Source organism: Vanellus vanellus (genome assembly GCF_965231255.1).
Source record: "Vanellus vanellus genome assembly, chromosome: 3".
Classification (NCBI taxonomy): domain Eukaryota; kingdom Metazoa; phylum Chordata; class Aves; order Charadriiformes; family Charadriidae; genus Vanellus; species Vanellus vanellus.
In genome coordinates, this window is record NC_138907.1 from 2,395,550 (window position 1) to 2,413,205 (window position 17,656).

A 17,656-nucleotide genomic window follows, 5' to 3' on the forward strand; every position below is an offset into this window, starting at 1 on the left:
TCCTGGGCCAACTGACACAACCGTGAAGGCGAACCTCTGCGCACAAGACGGCCTCGCACAGGCAGCTCGCAGAACCACGGCCACGCCGCCGCTCTGCCAGAACACCGGCAGAACCCCCCCCGCCTCCAGAAAGTCCCGAGGCCGGCGGCAGCTCCGGGACAGGACCCGCTGCCCCCGGGGCGGCTGGCGAGAGGGAAACCCGCCGCCTTTTCCCCGCCGCCGGGCGCGGGGCCGCCCCGCCGGCAGTGCGCAGGCCCGCGGCGGCCGGGCCGGGCTGGGCCGGGCCGCCCTGCGGTCGGTCAGCCATGTGGGTGTTCGGCTACGGCTCCCTCATCTGGAAGGTGGATTTCCCCTACGAGGAGAAGATGGTGGGGCGCATCCGGGGCTACAGCCGCCGCTTCTGGCAGGGCAGCACCGACCACCGCGGGGTGCCGGGCAAGGTGAGGCGGGCCCCGGCCCGGCGGCGCGGCCCCTCAGCGCGGCGGCGGGGCGGGAGGAGGCGGGGGGGGGGGGGGGGGGGGGCTCGGGCTCCAGCCCCGCTGTTACAGGCATTAACGTGAGTAACTACGGGGAAATACCTCAGTGTGGGTGTCAGGCTTTGAAGGGAAAGGGTGGTAAGTAAGCAAAGGCCAGAAGCGTTGATCTGACTAACTGCCGCGCTGGTTTTCAGCTTTTTTTTTTTTTTTTTTTTTTACTTTCAAGTGAAAACTCGTGGAGGAGGAAATATTTACTGTTTGAGAAAAAACAAACAAACAAACAAAGCACCACCACCACCCCCCCAAAAAAAAAAAAAAAGAAAAAGAAACTAAAATTCCAAAAGCGAGCATTCCCAATTTCATGCCAATATATATAATTTTAAGCCACAGGAGGGAGCATATTTAATGGTGTCACTTTGCTTTCAAAGCCGGTACCACACTCCCCGCAGACGGGCTATCACCCTATTATAAGAATATAACCTTATACCATTCTAAATAGCTCAACAAATGTTAAAGAAACAATAGGTAACAGAAGCACCCAGCGAGTTAGAAGAACGACTTCGATGTGGCAGGACTGCTATTTACGGCTCACGATTTAGTCACTATCAGAAACGCAAACTGATCATAGATGTATAGAAACCGATATTTGCATACAGCGCTCTCACAATTTACCTACTTTGGATGCTGGTTTTGTATCATGAAAGTGTGTTTGCCTGATTTCCATCTAACCTGCACCCTGGTAACTCCACTCAAACCGGAATGTGGCTTTTTAAGAGCTCCTCCAGAAAAAGCATAAGGATTCTTTTTAAAAATAAAACACAGCATGCTACATGTAGCATGGAAGACATTTTCATCAAGTTCTAAATAGCACTAGTTAGAACCTCAAACGCCATAAAATAACTTGCACAATACTTAAAAGATAATAACAACACCCCCCTTTGCTTTTACTTTTCTGCAAGGCAAATCACCATGCTTCAGACACTAGCACGAATCGGGCATTTAGTATTTAAGAAGAAAAAAAAAAGTTTTACTGAAAAAAAAAAAAACAACCAAATTATGTGCAGGTGGACTCAGGCTCGAGTTTTCAGGCTGTTTTTCAGGTTGGAGCAGTGCTGTGCAAATGCAGCTGTCCTGGTTCTGAGCCCCAAAACCCTTTGCTACGTTGCTTTTGAAGATCGAGTCACTCGGCTTACATGCTGCCACAGTTCCTGTCTCCACACCTGCCCCGCTCTCAGCCATCCCTCACCTGGCTGGCGGGGTTAGGTCTGATAAAGTGAACGATAGCTGTCCAGTCTGCAGTGGGAACACCAATTTCTCATCTACCAGTTGTCCCTTTTCAAAGATTATGTTTGTGTGAGCACTGGGAAATTGCTATTCTTCTCTTGAATTTGGATGAATTGAAAAGCACATGCAAAAGTTGTTAGGGTGGGGCATAAAAGAGCGTGATCCCATCAGCCTCCCCTACTTTGGAAACCAGGCTTTAAAAAAAAAAAAAAAAATTAACCCCCCCGATCAATCAACAGAGAAAGTCTTACTCTTGGTGCTTCAGAAAGGAATAAACCCCACACCAGCCAGTTTTTCTTCCTTTTTGCAAGTATCCTGGGTGACCTCATTTCATTATGTTCTGCTGGGCAAGCTGAAGTTTGGGGGAATACTCAAGAGTGACTGTCTTTGTGCAGATATTGGAAATACTGCAAAATGGCCACACCATGTTACTACCCACTAGCATATACTTGGTTCCAAGAAGCTTAGACGTTTGTATTTCTGCCCCAGTCAACACCATACCCAGAACCATCATCTGCAGGCATACAGCGCCTTGAAACAACAACCACCCCCCCACACGCACACTAGCCCATGCTTTGTTCGACTTCTGACTGAGGACACAGGTCATCATTTACATAAACTGGTTAATGCATTTCATTTTATGTTTTATATAAAACACTTAGCATTAACAAAATACACCTTTTCTCAGCATCAACAAGTTAATGCCTTTTTATGGTCCTGCAGACCGTGAGTAGTTACTCCTGCTTGCAAGGCAAAAAGGCTTCCTTCAGCGTACACTGAGAAAACACACAGTTGGGACCTCCCATCGCACCAGGCCAAACGCTCTCTGCTATAAAATCTTTGCAGTCTTTGACATTAGAGCTGAATAACATTTCTTGTGGACAAGCTACAAGCGAAACTGGTCCTTCAGTACTAACGCATTTTAAAGAGCGGCAATAAAATAGTAGCCAACAAGTTAAAAAAAACCTCTCCTGAAAACACTCTTTGCTCCAACATTCCACAGTCAGCACAACAAAAACATACAGAGCACTTTTAAGTACAGTGTCTGCAAGCTGTTAGTACAAAACTCGGTTGACCTTGTAATTGTACTTTGAACTGCTCAACTCCTACTGTAGTAAGACGGTTAACTAGGTACAAAGTTATATTTAATCATGGGGGCATAGTTTAGAGTTTACAGGATGTTAAATTGGAAGAAGTTTTGTTAGATTAAGAATGCAAAATGCACTTTATTGACAAGTACACAGCAACTTATATATTAGCTGTATTTAAAAATAAGATTTTCAGAGGATTATTCCGAATAGTACATTAAAACAGCTTGAATTTTACCAGGCAGTAACAGCATTCCCTGAAAAAAAAGTGCTATTGGCTTAGAAAGACCTGAATAAGTAACAAAATGTGTTCATAAATGGCAAATTCAAATTTCTTAGTGCAAACTTCAGGAACAAACGGCATCAGAAATACAAACCTGCGTGATTCACATAAACCTTCTCAAACATTACAGTCTGAGGGTTTGGTTTTGCATGGAACAGCAAGAATTGTAAACGCATTCGAGAGTTGAAGCCATTAATATCACAAGATGGTTTAAACCAAACTAATATCTTGGTGCTCCCAAACCAGTGAAGTCTGGCTTCCTCTCCTTACAACCCCCTCCCTCCCAGCTTCGGGCCGCTTGCTTTAGTTGGGGAAAATTGACGAAATGGTTAATCTAGCTCCAGCTGTCTGCTGCCACTGTCCAAACTGCATCCAAACAGAAAACTGAGTTTCTGCATGCACAGAATTACTGGATCAGCTTAAGGCTGAATCGTTTTAGTATAATGAAAGACTGTTAGTTTGTTAAAGGCGAAATGGAGAAAAAAGGAGGTTAGACTAGAGGATGTCCAGAGGTGCCTTCCCTCCTCTGCGATTCCCTGATTTACCCTGGCAGTTTCTTCCCATTGGATGGCTCCCAGCAAGGGATCTACAGGGGAAAGGACAGATGGATAGGCTCCTGTTACACCATAATAAGCCACAGGAAAGGGAAGTAGAAAAGGCTACACTCTGTTTAAATAAACTTGTGCTTTTAAGGAGACCATTTAAAATTATTACATTCCTATTATTAGCAAACTTACACCTCCCTTTCTGAAAAAAATTAAGAGGTAATCAAGCCAAAATTATTTCTAAGGTCATATTTCCTTTTATTCCATTTACTTTTATCTCCAGATGCAAAAATTTATTGATTCCTCTATCAGTAAATACTTAGTAATTTTAGTAGCTCAGCAGTTTGTGGCTGAAAACCACTGAAAACAATCTTAACAGTGGAAGATCTTATTTCAGTTTACCCCGCTGTTTCATAGTACACATCGACTAGGCCTCAGGACTGTCCTGAGGAGCTTTATCTCCATGCAGACAGACAAAGCCACTATGCCAGGAGAACGGTCGTAGACTCCAGCACAGGCTCTGCACCATGCTAATGCTATTTTCCTCTTTCTACTGAACCCAGGTTGTTAAAGCCTGCGAGAATCTCCTGTCACATGCACTCTAAGACAGGAGTACATTTGGGAGCTCTAATGTACAGTACAATCGAGGGCCTGAAGTGGAATACAATGCTAAGAGCTAAAACAAGGTGTATTTAATTTTCCACAATGGCTTCCCTTCTGGTCCAGAGGGGTGATGGCCCTTAGTGCTGCAGATGCCTTAGAAAATTCCCACGCAGCCACAGACCACGCTGCTGCTCCAGCATGGTCCAATGCGAGGTTGCCTTTGTCAACCTTCCTGGCAGTACACTGCACAGAACTGACACAGATCCCTCAAAGACATCTGATTTAGGAGACCATTCGGGTTTGCCCTTGCTAGTACTCCCTGGGCACGACAAAAATGGGTTTGGTTTATATGATATAGCTGGTCATTTGTAGATGTCTTATTTTCTTTACTTGGCTAGCAGAGGTAATACCCATAGTTCCTTAACGGTGTTTGCTTTAGGTAGTTCCACGCAAGACAAGGACTCTGCAAACCAATACAATGAATACCCTGTCCTTCCCTAGACAAACAGATTGTTCTTTCTTCACACAACCACTCTGAAGATCAGGTACTCTTCAGGACTTTACTTTCATTTAATATTTAGGCTTCAGATACAGACATTTCTGGTAATAAAAGAGAAAGTTGTTTCCCACCACAGAATGTCTCTTTAACCTATAATTTACAAAATCTTAGTGACCAGTACTGAGTACACAAGTCAGGGAAGTATTAACGGTTATGGAGAAAACTCCCCCAAAGGAACACCTAAGTTATCTTAATTAATCATGGCAAAAGACCTGCTTCCTCTAAGTACTCAAATAGTAATCATTTACTATTTGTTTAGCTTTGTTGCCTCATTGTATCAGTCAGATCAGGAATAGATGGCTGATGCTGGGCGAGAACTGGCATACAAATGAAAAAATGCAGCACCTCAGAGCTTATAAATAGCCTTTAAGATTCTAAAAGGTCTGATACTAAATAAATAATGTCTACACTTGATGGTATCTATGAAATGCTGTGCAAAAACTAGATCTTGTATTTGGCTTGTTACCAAAGAACGCGTAGCTTACCAATGACTTGGTGTAGGAGAAAACCTTACACTGTTTCTGTGTGGGAGAGACAAGTACAAGTACAGACTTACCAAACAGAAAAGCACAGACATGTCAATGAAGCTGTTAGTGATGAGTCATAAAAAGACTGAAATGTAGTAGCCCAAGACTGAAAGTTAGCTAAGACTAAACGAAAGGCATGCACCCTTATATCAAATTCAGATTATCCTTGCAACTCCTAAGAGAATGAATTTCTATCCTACACTAGAATTGAATGAATGCTAGTACCTCTGCTTTCCCTGACCTCTAATCAAAGACACTTGAACACTAATTTAATGCCAAAATTAGCAATTTTAAATACAGATGTAGTTCTCCATAGGGTTTTGTTTTAAAATTTTACTCTCCAGGTTATAAAACAAATTTTAACGATTTTATTTTCAATATTTACAAACTGTCTTCTTGCTCTTCCTGCAAGAAGTAACTTAGTGGAAAAACAAACCATGGTGTCCTCACTCAGCCCAGTAAGGAAGAATGACCTGGGAGGGGGAAAAGAAGGGGAAAATAGTCTTTTGCACAATAAACTTCTTTTTTTCAACTTGTAATAACATGGTGCTTACTAGATTTCTTTGCTGTATGTTTTCAGAAACATCTAATTAGCTAGGAGCTTTTAAACCTAGGAGTTGCCATGTATCATAGTGTGTAATTAACATTTTCTAATATCCAGTTGTGCAAACCAAGCCAGAAGTGGTAATATCTTGCCTAGTTCTATGCAAGCTAGATTTTTGTGTTACATTATTTTTCCATGCCTGCATATAAACTTTTTGAATACAAGTGAGAAGGTTCACCTTATTGTCACTTCAGAGATTAAAAAAAATGTGTAGTACTGTGGAGAAGTAACATGACCAAGGAAGGTCACTGAGAACAGTTTTACATTAATGAATGATTATCACCATTTTAAACGAATTGATTTGAGTCTGGACAGCACACAGAAACCAAGAACATTCAAAAATTCCCCATTTATGACTGCCTTTAATCTAACTCCTATGTTACAGACACTTTTCACTCAGAATTTAAAATGTTGTTTATCACAGTTTATCTAATACAGATCAAAAGCTATTCTCAAGAAATATTTATACTGGATCTCAAAGAAATAGACCTTATTGAGATTGTCCTGGATTAATTCTCTGACCCTTTCATTTATTTTAATTGTTTTTTTTCTTATTTTGCTTTGGGTTTGCTCGTGATTTAGGGTAAAAGCCTCTAACTGAACTATGATTTTTTTTAAATTTTAGCCTGGAAGAGTTGTGACTCTGGTTGAAGATCCTGAGGTACAGTACTCCTGTTCTATCTCTGTAGTCTACAGAATGTCCTGTTGCATTCCCAGCCTGTGTAGTAAGTCTGTATTAATTTTTGCTTCTCTAGAAGCAAATAATTGAGTTATCTTTAGTGCTATGAAAAGTTCTCTCAAAATTTCTTGGAGTTACACCAATGACACTGATTATTTCAAATAAATCAATCAATCTAAACCAAGAAACTGAAAGTTGTTTGGGTCTCTTATTACCAAAGGTACACTTTAAAGTATTTTCTGGAATAGTCACTCCAACTATCCTGTTACAAGATGCAGAATTTTACTTTCAGCATACACATAGTGCTGACGATACACCAGTAGCAGATCCCAGATGTTGTGTCAGAACTGTAATGTTGCCCTCCCAAAATAAAAACGGAAAAAATTCAAGATTACATTGCAGTGATAAAAAAGGAGATACCCTTGCTTTAGTTTTTGCTACACAGATAAAACACTTAATTCCTTAAGTGCCACAACTGTGCTCTTGGTTTCTACATAATATTGTGAAATGAGCTCCTGTTTAGTGAAAACGGTCAATGGCCCGAGTCTACCATTCTTGTCGACCTTTTCCCTAGGTCTCACTTTGACAGGGCAAGGGAAGTGTTGGCAAGGGGAGTGCCTGGGCTGGGAAGGGAGTGGAGATGAAACAAGGCCTAGGCTTACAGTCACGTAAGCTGTAGGAAAATCAAGATTTTTCTGCTGAGAAAAGTACCTAGACTTACATTTTGCCCATATCTAATTCTGATCAATAGTAAAGAAGCTATCTTTACAATGACCTGCAATTTTTTTTAGGGCTCTTTACTCACCAGGGAGCCCTCGGTTGGACTGCTCACTAGCCAAAAGCATTGAGTTACACTGGGGAAGCCCAGGGGAGGCTATTGCAGGGTACACCTTGGATGTGATCGCTTTCCCGCTCCCTGCTGATCCTCTGGACCCCCTGCATCCAGCACTGCTGCTCTATTCTCGCACCTTGCTGGTGACAGCTGCGATGGTCATGTCCATCCAGCTTCACACTGCTCCAGGAGAGGGAATCCCTGGAGGTACTAGTGTCTCCAGAGGTGGGAGGGAAGGAAGGGTGGCATGGAAGCAGAGGCCACATGACACCAGGGCATAAGACAAGGAGGATGGATATTTTGGTAGTAGATAGTTTTTATTTACAGTTGCTTATCTAGACCGATCTATTTCCCTGAAACAGCAGCCACAAAAAGAGGTAAGTTTTACGGTAATCGAAAACTTAAACTGTTTTTTTTTTTTTTTTTTTTCAGTTAGCAAAACCAGCAAAATGCAATGCACTGTCTCTCATTGTGATTTTCTGTACCTTTCTAGTAAGGTTTTTTTTCACTTTACTGTACTGCTGGGTACTATTATGTTACACAGATGCCTATATAGACAAAGAATGCCTATGTTTATTGTCACTCAGTCTGTATTGTTAAGCAAACTTACTGGTTACCATAGAAATGTTTTTCCCCTTAGCAAACCAGTTTTGTTTGGTTGGGTTTTTTTTCCTTTTTCTCCAGAATCTGGTGTGGCCAGATAATCATACTTTACACATAAACATCAAATGACACAACAAGTAATTTGCTTTCATTCCAGTTACTCATTCTGCAGTTTAAAAAGGTAATTTTGAAGGTATCTTAGCAGACTACAGCAATTATTCCCCTGCATGCAGACATCAAATACTGTGGTGACAAGAGCAGTGGTGCTTTTACTGGCAATGCCAGCTCTCAGCTCTGTGCTAGCCTGTCCTTTTTCACTAGAGATATACAATAGTGCACCTTGGAAATATCTAATTTAGAGAGTTATTTTAATTTGCTCAATCTGAGTTTCTTTGCCAGTCAAGAGGAAACCGCACAGAAAAAGAACACCATACTCCGTGTCAGATTTCTGGATTATAGTTTTCCATCATCTGAAATAGAAATTCCCTATACTGAAAACTAAATGAATTAACTAGCACTACTGTCTGGTTTAAATCCCTATCTCTGCCACACCCATGTACATTTTCCCATCAACACCAAAGTAGGTCTGAATGGCAGATTTAACTCAGGAGAGTAACATGTGCAGAAGAGGCTGTTTGTAAAACTAACACATTTTCTGCAGACAGCTGGAATAAACCCGCGTCCCAGATGGCTGAGGGAAAGCAAGGAACCCATTTTTGTACTTGCTAGTGCTGTTCCTGGCCACAGCACATCAAATGCTGTAACCATCTACAAAGGATGCAATAAAAAAATGACTCCTCATTTTTTTTAATAAAATGCCTTTGACAAGCATATAGTCTGACTGCAAAATTCAACGCTCATGAATTAACAACACCACCCCAGCATCATCTGATATCATGACTAAATGCTAAGATCCAGATTTAGGGGGAAAACCAAAATGTTAATGGCTTTGTCATCATTACTGTAGCACTGGTATGTATACCTACTTAGCTGCAGGAAGAATCAACATTTGATGCTGCTAGCAGACAAAACAAACTACCATTTATTTTAAAACAGCACTCATAAGAAACAATATGTAGCCCTTAGTGGGTAGCAGACCATCATAATTTTTCTATGCTACTTCAAAACAAAACCCCATGCATATCAGTCCCAACACAGATCTCGCCAATTTGTTTATATAAAATTTGGTAAGGGAGTACAAGTACTTCACACCACAGTTAAATACTTTTTCCAAGATGTTACCTGTGACGTGGATGAAGAAACACTCAGGTTGTCTAAGATGGTAAGGAAATTTATCCTAACAGTGTTTGCTGAAGTGCCAGATATGCTATGTTTATTTGTGCAACGTGAAGGTTCATCGATTCGCTTTTTCTTCTCTGATTCAGTTTCAGTGCAGTAACGTTACGACACTCATCCCTCCAAGTACGTGTAACAGATGCAGGTGACACTTGGGTCCTCAGAAATGAAACTGCAACTAAACAGAGGAAGGACCTGATCAAAATTACTTTTAATTTGGCACTATTTACAATTTTAATTTTCACATCCAAATTTTGTGAGGTTTGTATCCTTTTTGCCAGCTCCTTAGTAGCCCATGCCAAGGCTATTTACTATTTCAAATTTAATTGTAATGATAGTTTGGTGTTTTTTCTAAGAAAGGCCTCAGCATTAGCAAGAAAGTGGATGATCAATCTGCATAATTACCATTTGGACTGAAGATTTCCTAAATAAAACAGCCCTTTTTGTTAATTTGTGACTCCTTCTAAAACAGCGCAAGAAATAGCTGTAAAAAGACTGAAAATAAGAATTTTTTTTTAAGACAGTTTTGCCTAAATACAATGGAAATACATTAATTTGTGAGTATCTTTATGAACAGTGCTTGGATTTTCTTTTCTTATGTCCTTCAACAGGGGTGTGTATGGGGTGTTGCTTACAGATTGCCAGCTGGACAAGAATGTGAAGTAAAGGCATACCTGGACTTCAGAGAGAAAGGAGGCTACAGGACTACAACTGTCATTTTCTATCCAAAAGACTTGTCAGTAAAACCGTTTGATGTATTGTTATACATTGGAACTTGTGACAACCCTAACTACCTTGGTCCAGCACCTCTAGAAGAAATTGCTGAACAGATTTTTAATGCAGTTGGTCCTAGTGGAAGAAACACAGAATACCTCTTCGAACTTGCTAATTCTATCAGAAGTCTTGTACCAGAGGATGCAGATGAGCATCTCTTCTCCTTAGAGAAACTAGTAAAGGAACTCTTGGAAAAGCATCAAAACCTAAATTGTCTATAAAATAACTTCTTATTTTCAATGGTTTTGCTTCATCTTCAGAGGAATAGTTTCGTTGCACAATGGGTATACGACTTGGAGTCATGTTTCTCTGTACTATGCTATCTTATTTATTTTTATATCGCATTCAAAATAGTAGTTGGTCATTAAAACATACTGTTATAAAAATAATTCTTTCAGGAGCCTATAGAAAGGGGAGCAAGGGAAGTGTTTTAGGTTTGATTTTGGTATATTGGGTTTTTATCCAAAGACTACATCTTTATGAAAATCAAGAGAACCAATTAAGCTTCTCTTTGTTTCAAGATTTTTTTTTTTTTTTATCACTTTAAGGTTAAACATATTCTGAAGATTTATTTTAAAGATCAAAATCTGCATTCAGATACAAGTTCCACTGATTTAAGTGGTACTTTCTGATTCAAGACCACAGGTGTAAAGCTCAGTGCAGCTAAAGAGATAACAGTTAAGTAGTTGTTGTAAATTGCCCAGTAAATGCACAGTAGAACATTTATATCATCAGCGTTCAACTTCACTGAAATTAAATTATTCCACTGAATTAGTCATCTTACCCTTTATGTATTAGTTTGTCCTTAAACAACAGAGGATAAAATGTTTCATTGGCAAGGAAATAATTATTTCCCTTGGCTCGTTATGTCAAGCCCCTGAATACCAAAGTGCAGGATACTTTGACACAAACAAGCCATAACGTATCAGTGCCTCATTTTATTTTTTAAGATTAATATAAAGAATAAAGCTGGAATGTTAAAATTAACTAAGAATATGACTTCGTATCACAATGCAGCAAGAATGTTCAGGAACTTTCATCTTTGTTATTTGCTTTTAGATGCCGTTGTATCTCGATCCCTTAAAAAATTCACCAATCTCTGAGGATAGATTTTAAGCCAGTAATTTTCAACCACTGTTTCAGGGATTCATGGATGAAAGGTAATTAATGAAGGAACCCTCTTTTCAGTAACCTTACACATGTTGCATGGACATCCAAACAAAGAGGGTTGGAAAGCCACCAGTTTAGGCTAGTAGGCTTACTTTATGCAAAACATAAGCAAGTGGAGTTTCCGTCCCAACAAGGACTTGTCGTGCTTCTCAAAAATTTAAGTTATTTTTGTTAACTTTTAACAAAGTATATTTTTATATGTTAGTATAGGAAAGGTCCTATTTCAAACACCATGTAACATCACATTTTCTCATACAGAGAATGTATACGTTTTTAGTAGTAGCTTGGAAGACTATGTTTTGTGTCAGTAACTGCAAAAAACATGTTTCTACTATACAGGTTGTCCCTTTCCCTTATTTACATTTTCCTGTTTTATATTTGCGATTGCTTGAAAATATCAGAGTTATCAAAATAACAAGCTGCTATTATTTTACTCAGCCACCTACAAAAGCCAACAAGAACATAAATGCATGTTAGGAGGAAACATTCGAGAAAGGCAGCTAGACGAGTAGGAAAGAGAATATTAAAATTCAAACCTAAATTTGGGAAAATTAGACCACTTAAAATATTTAACCAAGAAAGCTGTATTTTTTACATACCAGATTATAATTTTAGTGTGCTTCTGGCATCTCTCAAGCATTGATTCATTGAAGGAAAAAAAAAAAAAAAGGTGTATTACTTTTTAGAAGCTGTTGTTTACTATTAATAGTTGAATGCCACTATTTTAAGAGTACATGATGAGGTATTACTTGATAGACTACTCTAAATTGCAGAAGCAAATCCTCTGATTATTAGCAAAATAATTGTATGTATTGAGGCCCCATTTTTCCATTAGTACACGAGTTATTTGCAAACAGATGGAATATTCTTTACAGGTCTTGATTCTCCACTGCACTATATGCTGGTTTGAGATTGACATAACTGAGCGGAAGAGCAACCCCAACTAATTCAGCTGTATAGCAGGAGAGGAGCATGATCAGAACTTCCATGTGTCTGTGTGTAATGACAGTTGTTAAGATGCCCAAAGCTGGAGCTGAGTGACTCCACACACCGAAGATGGACAGTGATAACCATCACCCAAATCAACATTAATGCTCCATTACGCATGCATTTACTCACCTTGACTTAAAGAGTAGATCTTAAGAGTCACTGGATACTTAACTGTTACTAAAAGTGTTACGTAGGATTTATTTCAAGAATATCTAAGTGTTTAAAAGAACAGTACCCTCAAAAAAACCCAACCAACAACAGCACGTCCTTTCTTGTGCTCACTTCAGATTTAAGCAAGCTGTAGTAAAGTTAAAACACGTACAGTGGCACATCCACTCTGTGCACTTTTTAAAATTCTTTCCTCAAATACTTATCCTTGTTCCTTAAAACAGGGCAGGGGATGCTTTACACTCACTAATGATCCAAAAACCTCAGTGATGATTCTGTCATTAAAACTCTGATTATTTAAGCACTGTGTTGGGGTATTGTGATTATGTATGGCTGTACATTTTGTATCTTTAATTACATTCAGGACGTTGTTGGTTCATTTACTTTCCAAATTCATAAAACTTGCAATAATATCTGCAACAATACATTCCAGTTTGTACACACACTTCGGTACAATAAAAATGCATCACATTTACTAATGGTGTTGGAGAAATTTTCAGAAAGATTATGTTTATTTAAAGTGTATCCATATTAGGATGGACATCACTGTGTGTCTTAATTGCATCTTGTTATAAAATGTTGTTAGATCTAATGATGAAAAACAACATACAAGGACTAGCTACTATTATGCAGTCTTAAACTGTGTCAACATTAGGAATTAATTAAAGCACTGGAAATACACCTTTGTTCTTGATGTATAGGACTTGAGCCATGACTCTTCCTACAGCTTCAATTACCAACAAAAGTCCAGTATGCTTTCAGATGTTACTCACCACAAAAAAAAATTAACATACACTTTTTCTATGCCATATATGCTGTTATTGTTTTTTCCTACTGGTTAGAACCAAACATAAATTTGTGACAAGTTACAGAGATTTTAGATATGGTTTCATTATACAACCCCCCCCACAAAGCTACCTCTAAACTTGTTTCCAAACAGAGTTTGAGGAAACAATAGTCATATCCAGGTTGTCAGATTTTACTCCCTGAGATCCACAAGCTCAAATCACCACGCAGTGAGCGTGGACCTCTGTCCTTCCATGGACGAAGAAAGCAGTACATAGTAGTATGCAGCGATGGTCTTCCCTGGTGTGACCGCACAGTAAAATTTTTAAGGTCACTTGTAGGAAAAGGAACTTGCCCAACAGCTGGTCAAGATACACCCTCCCTATGATGCTGAAAGGGGAGTAGTACATAAGCCAATATATCTGTAAATTATTTGGAATCTCCCAAATAAAAGTCCTATAGTAATTTAAGTTCCGGGGGGGGGGGGGGGGGAACTTTAAGTTTTGTACAAAGACTGCAATAAAACAGTTTAGTTTGATTGTGCTATAATATGAATTAAAATAAAAAGCAGATACTAAAAAGTAGCTTATGTAATATCTGATATTCTTTAGTATGATCAATTAACCATTTGATAGCAACAGTCATTAAATATGCAATCATCTTCTGTGAATATATGAATCTACAGCCTTGAATATGCAACATTTTACTTAATTTTTTTGTCTTGCTTTTGATAATAAGCACGTTTCATACCCATTTTGACTGCCACTGACAAAATTAATGTGACATCTGACTTAATCATAAAACTTCAATAAACAGATTTGCATTTCTTAACGCAAGAAAACTCATGGACAAGGGAAATCAAAACATTTTGTAATGACCAGATTCTTTGTAGGATTACCAATAATAATTTGTCTTTTCTTCTCAACCATTTATGTGCTCTGTATTTCCCATATATGAGCAAACAACAAAGATCAGATGGGACTGGCCTAACGTGTTCTAATTTGGAAAACGTGCTGGACCATTCAGGTATATGTGTATGTATCTATATATATAGATATATATATAGACACACAGAGAGAACTCTTAGAGTTCTTTTTCTATACACATAAACATTGATTTGCTTTATCCATTGGTTGTGTTTAACAGCTTTGTGCATAAACTAATTACCGAAGTCTGGAAAGCCACACACCTTTTCAAAACAAAACGAAGGTAACTGTCATGCCCTCACTACCCACAGAGAGGAATTGTTAATGATTTCCTTACTGTTGAACACTACATCTTTATCTGCACTTTCATGCTCTCAAACTTCTTTTTTCGCAAGGGTACCTAAAGACCAGACCCTTTCTAGACTAGGCTGCTTTCTAGAAACTAAAATTCAATGAAAATCCTTCACAAAGATAAGTAAAGTGCAGTTTAGGTGCAGAGAAGGATGCAAGTAACACATTCAGTTAAACGTTTAATTGCCACTACAAATGCAAGAATAACACCGAGTTATACTGCAGTTCCTTAACAACTGACAAAAACAGGTAAATATACACTCTTAAGAGAAGCTCTACGAGTCTGGACGTTTCAGGCAATTTTGCTAAGAAGTATAAGAAAAAAAATTGTACTTGTTTGCTCAAAGTATCATGGATAACTTAGAAGCAGAAAAAAACCCAAACCACATTTTGAACACCATTAGCCCTTAAAAGCTAAAGCAACACAGTCACAAAATTGATTACAGCATCCCCCATCAGTATTATATCACCACTTTATATCATTATTTCCTTAAGTTTGTCACATTTAACTCCGATACGTATCCCTTCCCATCCCTTCTTTCTGGTATGCATGTGGATACTGGCTTTAGTCAAACTAAGGAGCTAAGGATGTCCAAAAAACCTGAATACTATGGCTCCCCCATCCGATCTATTTCTGTATGTCTGTTCTGTGTAACAAAAAAGTTCTTACGAGGTGATTTTCCACTCTGTTCAGCCAAGCTACTGGCTGGCAAAGGGGATGCAAACAGACACCAGGATAGCAGGCCCCCAGCAGGGTGCTGTATCGACTTTCTACTGTGCAAGCGTAGCAGTGTTGCAAGACTAGAAAGAGAGTGTTTTTCAAGTAATTATTCTTCTCTAACCGTCTTCTGCAAAAGCTGGATGTTGACTATACACTCACTTAGATTACCAACTACAGTACAGCCCTGATTATTCCAACTTCATAGTCCCTCAGTATTCTTACATTAAAGTAATTTCCTTGCTCCTCTGGCATTCTGTTCAAGTAACTTCCATTTAATTGCTGCCCTCCTTTGTCTCAAACAAATATCCTTCCGGCCTGTTGCAACTTAGATCTCTTCTCTGCAGGTATTCTGGCACCTTCCTACAATTGTGCACGTGCTTTGAACTGGAAGAAGGATTCTTCTCCCAGTACAGCTATATCTGTTTTGGCACCAGTTTAACAGGAAACAAAAATTACACTCTCAAACAAGACAATTATGGTAGCAAAGCTCAAAAGTATTGACTAGACCTGAGGCAGCCATTTAGTAAAGTTTTAAGCTACCTCACCTACATTATTACAAATCATTTATTCAAACAGTTCAAACAGAGTCAGCCATTTTTGCCCAATGTAAATGCAAAAGCGTGCACACTCATCACTGCTGGCAAAACAGTGATGAAAACCAGCCTGAAACAAAACACCTTAAACCAAACCACCCGAACTGATGATGCATCACCCAGTTATTTTTCCCATCACTGCTGGGATGTTGAAATACAACAAGGGAAAGTGTAGGGTCCTACATCTGGGCAGAAACAACCCCAGGTTCCAGTTATACTGGAATGGGGATGGGGAGCTACCTGTTAGAGAGCAGTGTAGAGGAAAGGGACCTGGGGGTCCTGGTGGACAGCAGGATGACCATGAGCCAGCACTGTGCCCTTGTGGCCAAGAAGGCCAATGGCATCCTGGGCTGTATTAGAAGGGGGGTGGTTAGCAGATCGAGAGAGGTCCTCCTTCCCCTCTACTCTGCCCTGGTGAGACCGCATCTGGAGTATTGTGTCCTTTTCTGGGCCCCTCAGTTCAAGAGGGACAGAGAGCTGCTGGAGAGAGTCCAGCGTAGGGCAACTAAGATGATTAAGGGAGTGGAGCATCTCCCTTATGAGGAAAGACTGAGGGAGCTGGGTCTCTTTAGTTTGGAGAAGAGGAGACTGAGGGGTGATCTTACTAGCGTTTATAAATATATAAAGGGGGAATGTCATGAGGATGGAGCCAGGCTCTTCTCAGTAGCAACCAATGATAGGACAAGGGGTAATGGATTCAAGCTGGAACACAAGAGGTACCACTTAAATCTGAGAAGAAACTTCTTCTCAGTGAGGGTGACAGAGCACTGGAACAGGCTGCCCAGGGAGGTTGTGGAGTCTCCTTCTCTGGAGGCATTCAAAACTCGCCTGGACGCCTTCCTGTGCAACCTCATCTAGGTGTCCCTGCTCCGACAGGGGGATTGGACTAGATGATCTTTTGAGGTCCCTTCCAATCCCTAGCATACTGTGATACTGTGATTTTTCCTAGCATCACCTGCTTCCTTTGCCTTCACGTACTTCTCTCACTAAACATTTCAGCACCCACTGAAATTAAGGTTCGTTAAGAATCACTGTATGTTGCCAAAACATTATAGCTACCCCCGAATGTCCACCCCATCACCAACTGCAAAGCAGGCAGTAAATTACCCCACTTTTCTCCTGCCTCCAGAGTCTCCACTGCATCCCAGCTGTGTCCCAGCTTACAGTTCAGTCTTAACTGGAGATAAATTTACAAAGAGGGTGGTGAAACAGTGGAACAGGTTGCCCAGAGAGGCGGTAGATGCCCCATCCCTGGAAACATTCAACGTCAGGCTGGACGGGGCTCTGAGCAACCTGAGCGAGGTGAAGGCGCCCCTGCTCGCTGCAGCCTTTAAAGGGGTCCTCCTACCCAAACCGTTCTATGATTCTATAAACGCGAAAGCGCGCACACGCATTACCCTGCTGGCAAAACAGTGATGAAGAACGGCCCGAAACAAAACGTCCCGCACATTTCTGCGGCACTAACTAGCAGAATTTAGCGCGACTGCAGCCGTTACCCCCTGAGAGACTTCTCCTCCTCCTCCTCAGCCAGCCGAGGGCTAACGCACAGTACCTGCCGGGCAGCCGGGGGGGGGGGGCCTTTAAGCGCTCCCCAACCCCACCGCAGCCGCTAACGAGCCGGGCGCCGCCGCCGCCCCACCGCTTTGTGCGGGTTTCCACACAGAAACATCGTTTTCCACACAGAAACGGCGACTCTTCGCACCCCCGCGCACCCTTCCCCCCCCGCGCGCACCCCCTCAGCTCACTCACCGACCGCCTCCCGCCAACACCCTCAGGCGGCGCGCGGCGGCTGCCCCGG

At 40.7% G+C, this 17,656-nt stretch overlaps 2 protein-coding genes across 4 annotated transcripts in view; one reads left to right on the top strand and one right to left on the bottom strand.

Moving 5' to 3' along the window:
* Positions 1-17,648, bottom strand: part of ASB3 (ankyrin repeat and SOCS box containing 3) — a 30,217-nt gene extending 12,569 nt beyond the window's left edge. For 2 of the 3 annotated variants that reach the window (XR_014269019.1, XM_082481603.1), the window contains exons 1-2: positions 17,608-17,646; positions 9,326-9,557 (exon numbers count right to left, since the gene is read on the bottom strand). The gene's annotated coding sequence lies outside the window, so the exon portion shown is untranslated. Of the gene's footprint in view, positions 1-9,325; positions 9,558-17,607 lie in introns of all 3 variants that reach the window. The other variant, XM_082481605.1, reaches the window with a different exon arrangement.
* On the top strand, positions 293-10,397 carry CHAC2 (ChaC glutathione specific gamma-glutamylcyclotransferase 2). The gene is made up of 3 exons (XM_082481607.1): positions 293-440; positions 6,595-6,630; positions 9,991-10,397. Exons 1-3 carry the CDS (start codon positions 306-308, stop codon positions 10,372-10,374), a joined length of 555 nt encoding a protein of 184 aa, XP_082337733.1. The 5' UTR covers positions 293-305; the 3' UTR covers positions 10,375-10,397.
* Positions 17,649-17,656: the final 8 nt, after the last annotated feature.

Excerpts from the sequence above, each read along its gene's own strand:
- CHAC2 (XM_082481607.1), top strand. The coding sequence starts at position 306 with ATGTGGGTGTTCGGCTACGGCTCCCTCATCTGGAAGGTGGATTTCCCC. Across the intron at positions 441-6,594 it reads ACCGCGGGGTGCCGGGCAAG|CCTGGAAGAGTTGTGACTCT; the intron begins GTGAGGCGGGCC and ends TTTAAATTTTAG. Across the intron at positions 6,631-9,990 it reads CTCTGGTTGAAGATCCTGAG|GGGTGTGTATGGGGTGTTGC; the intron begins GTACAGTACTCC and ends GTCCTTCAACAG.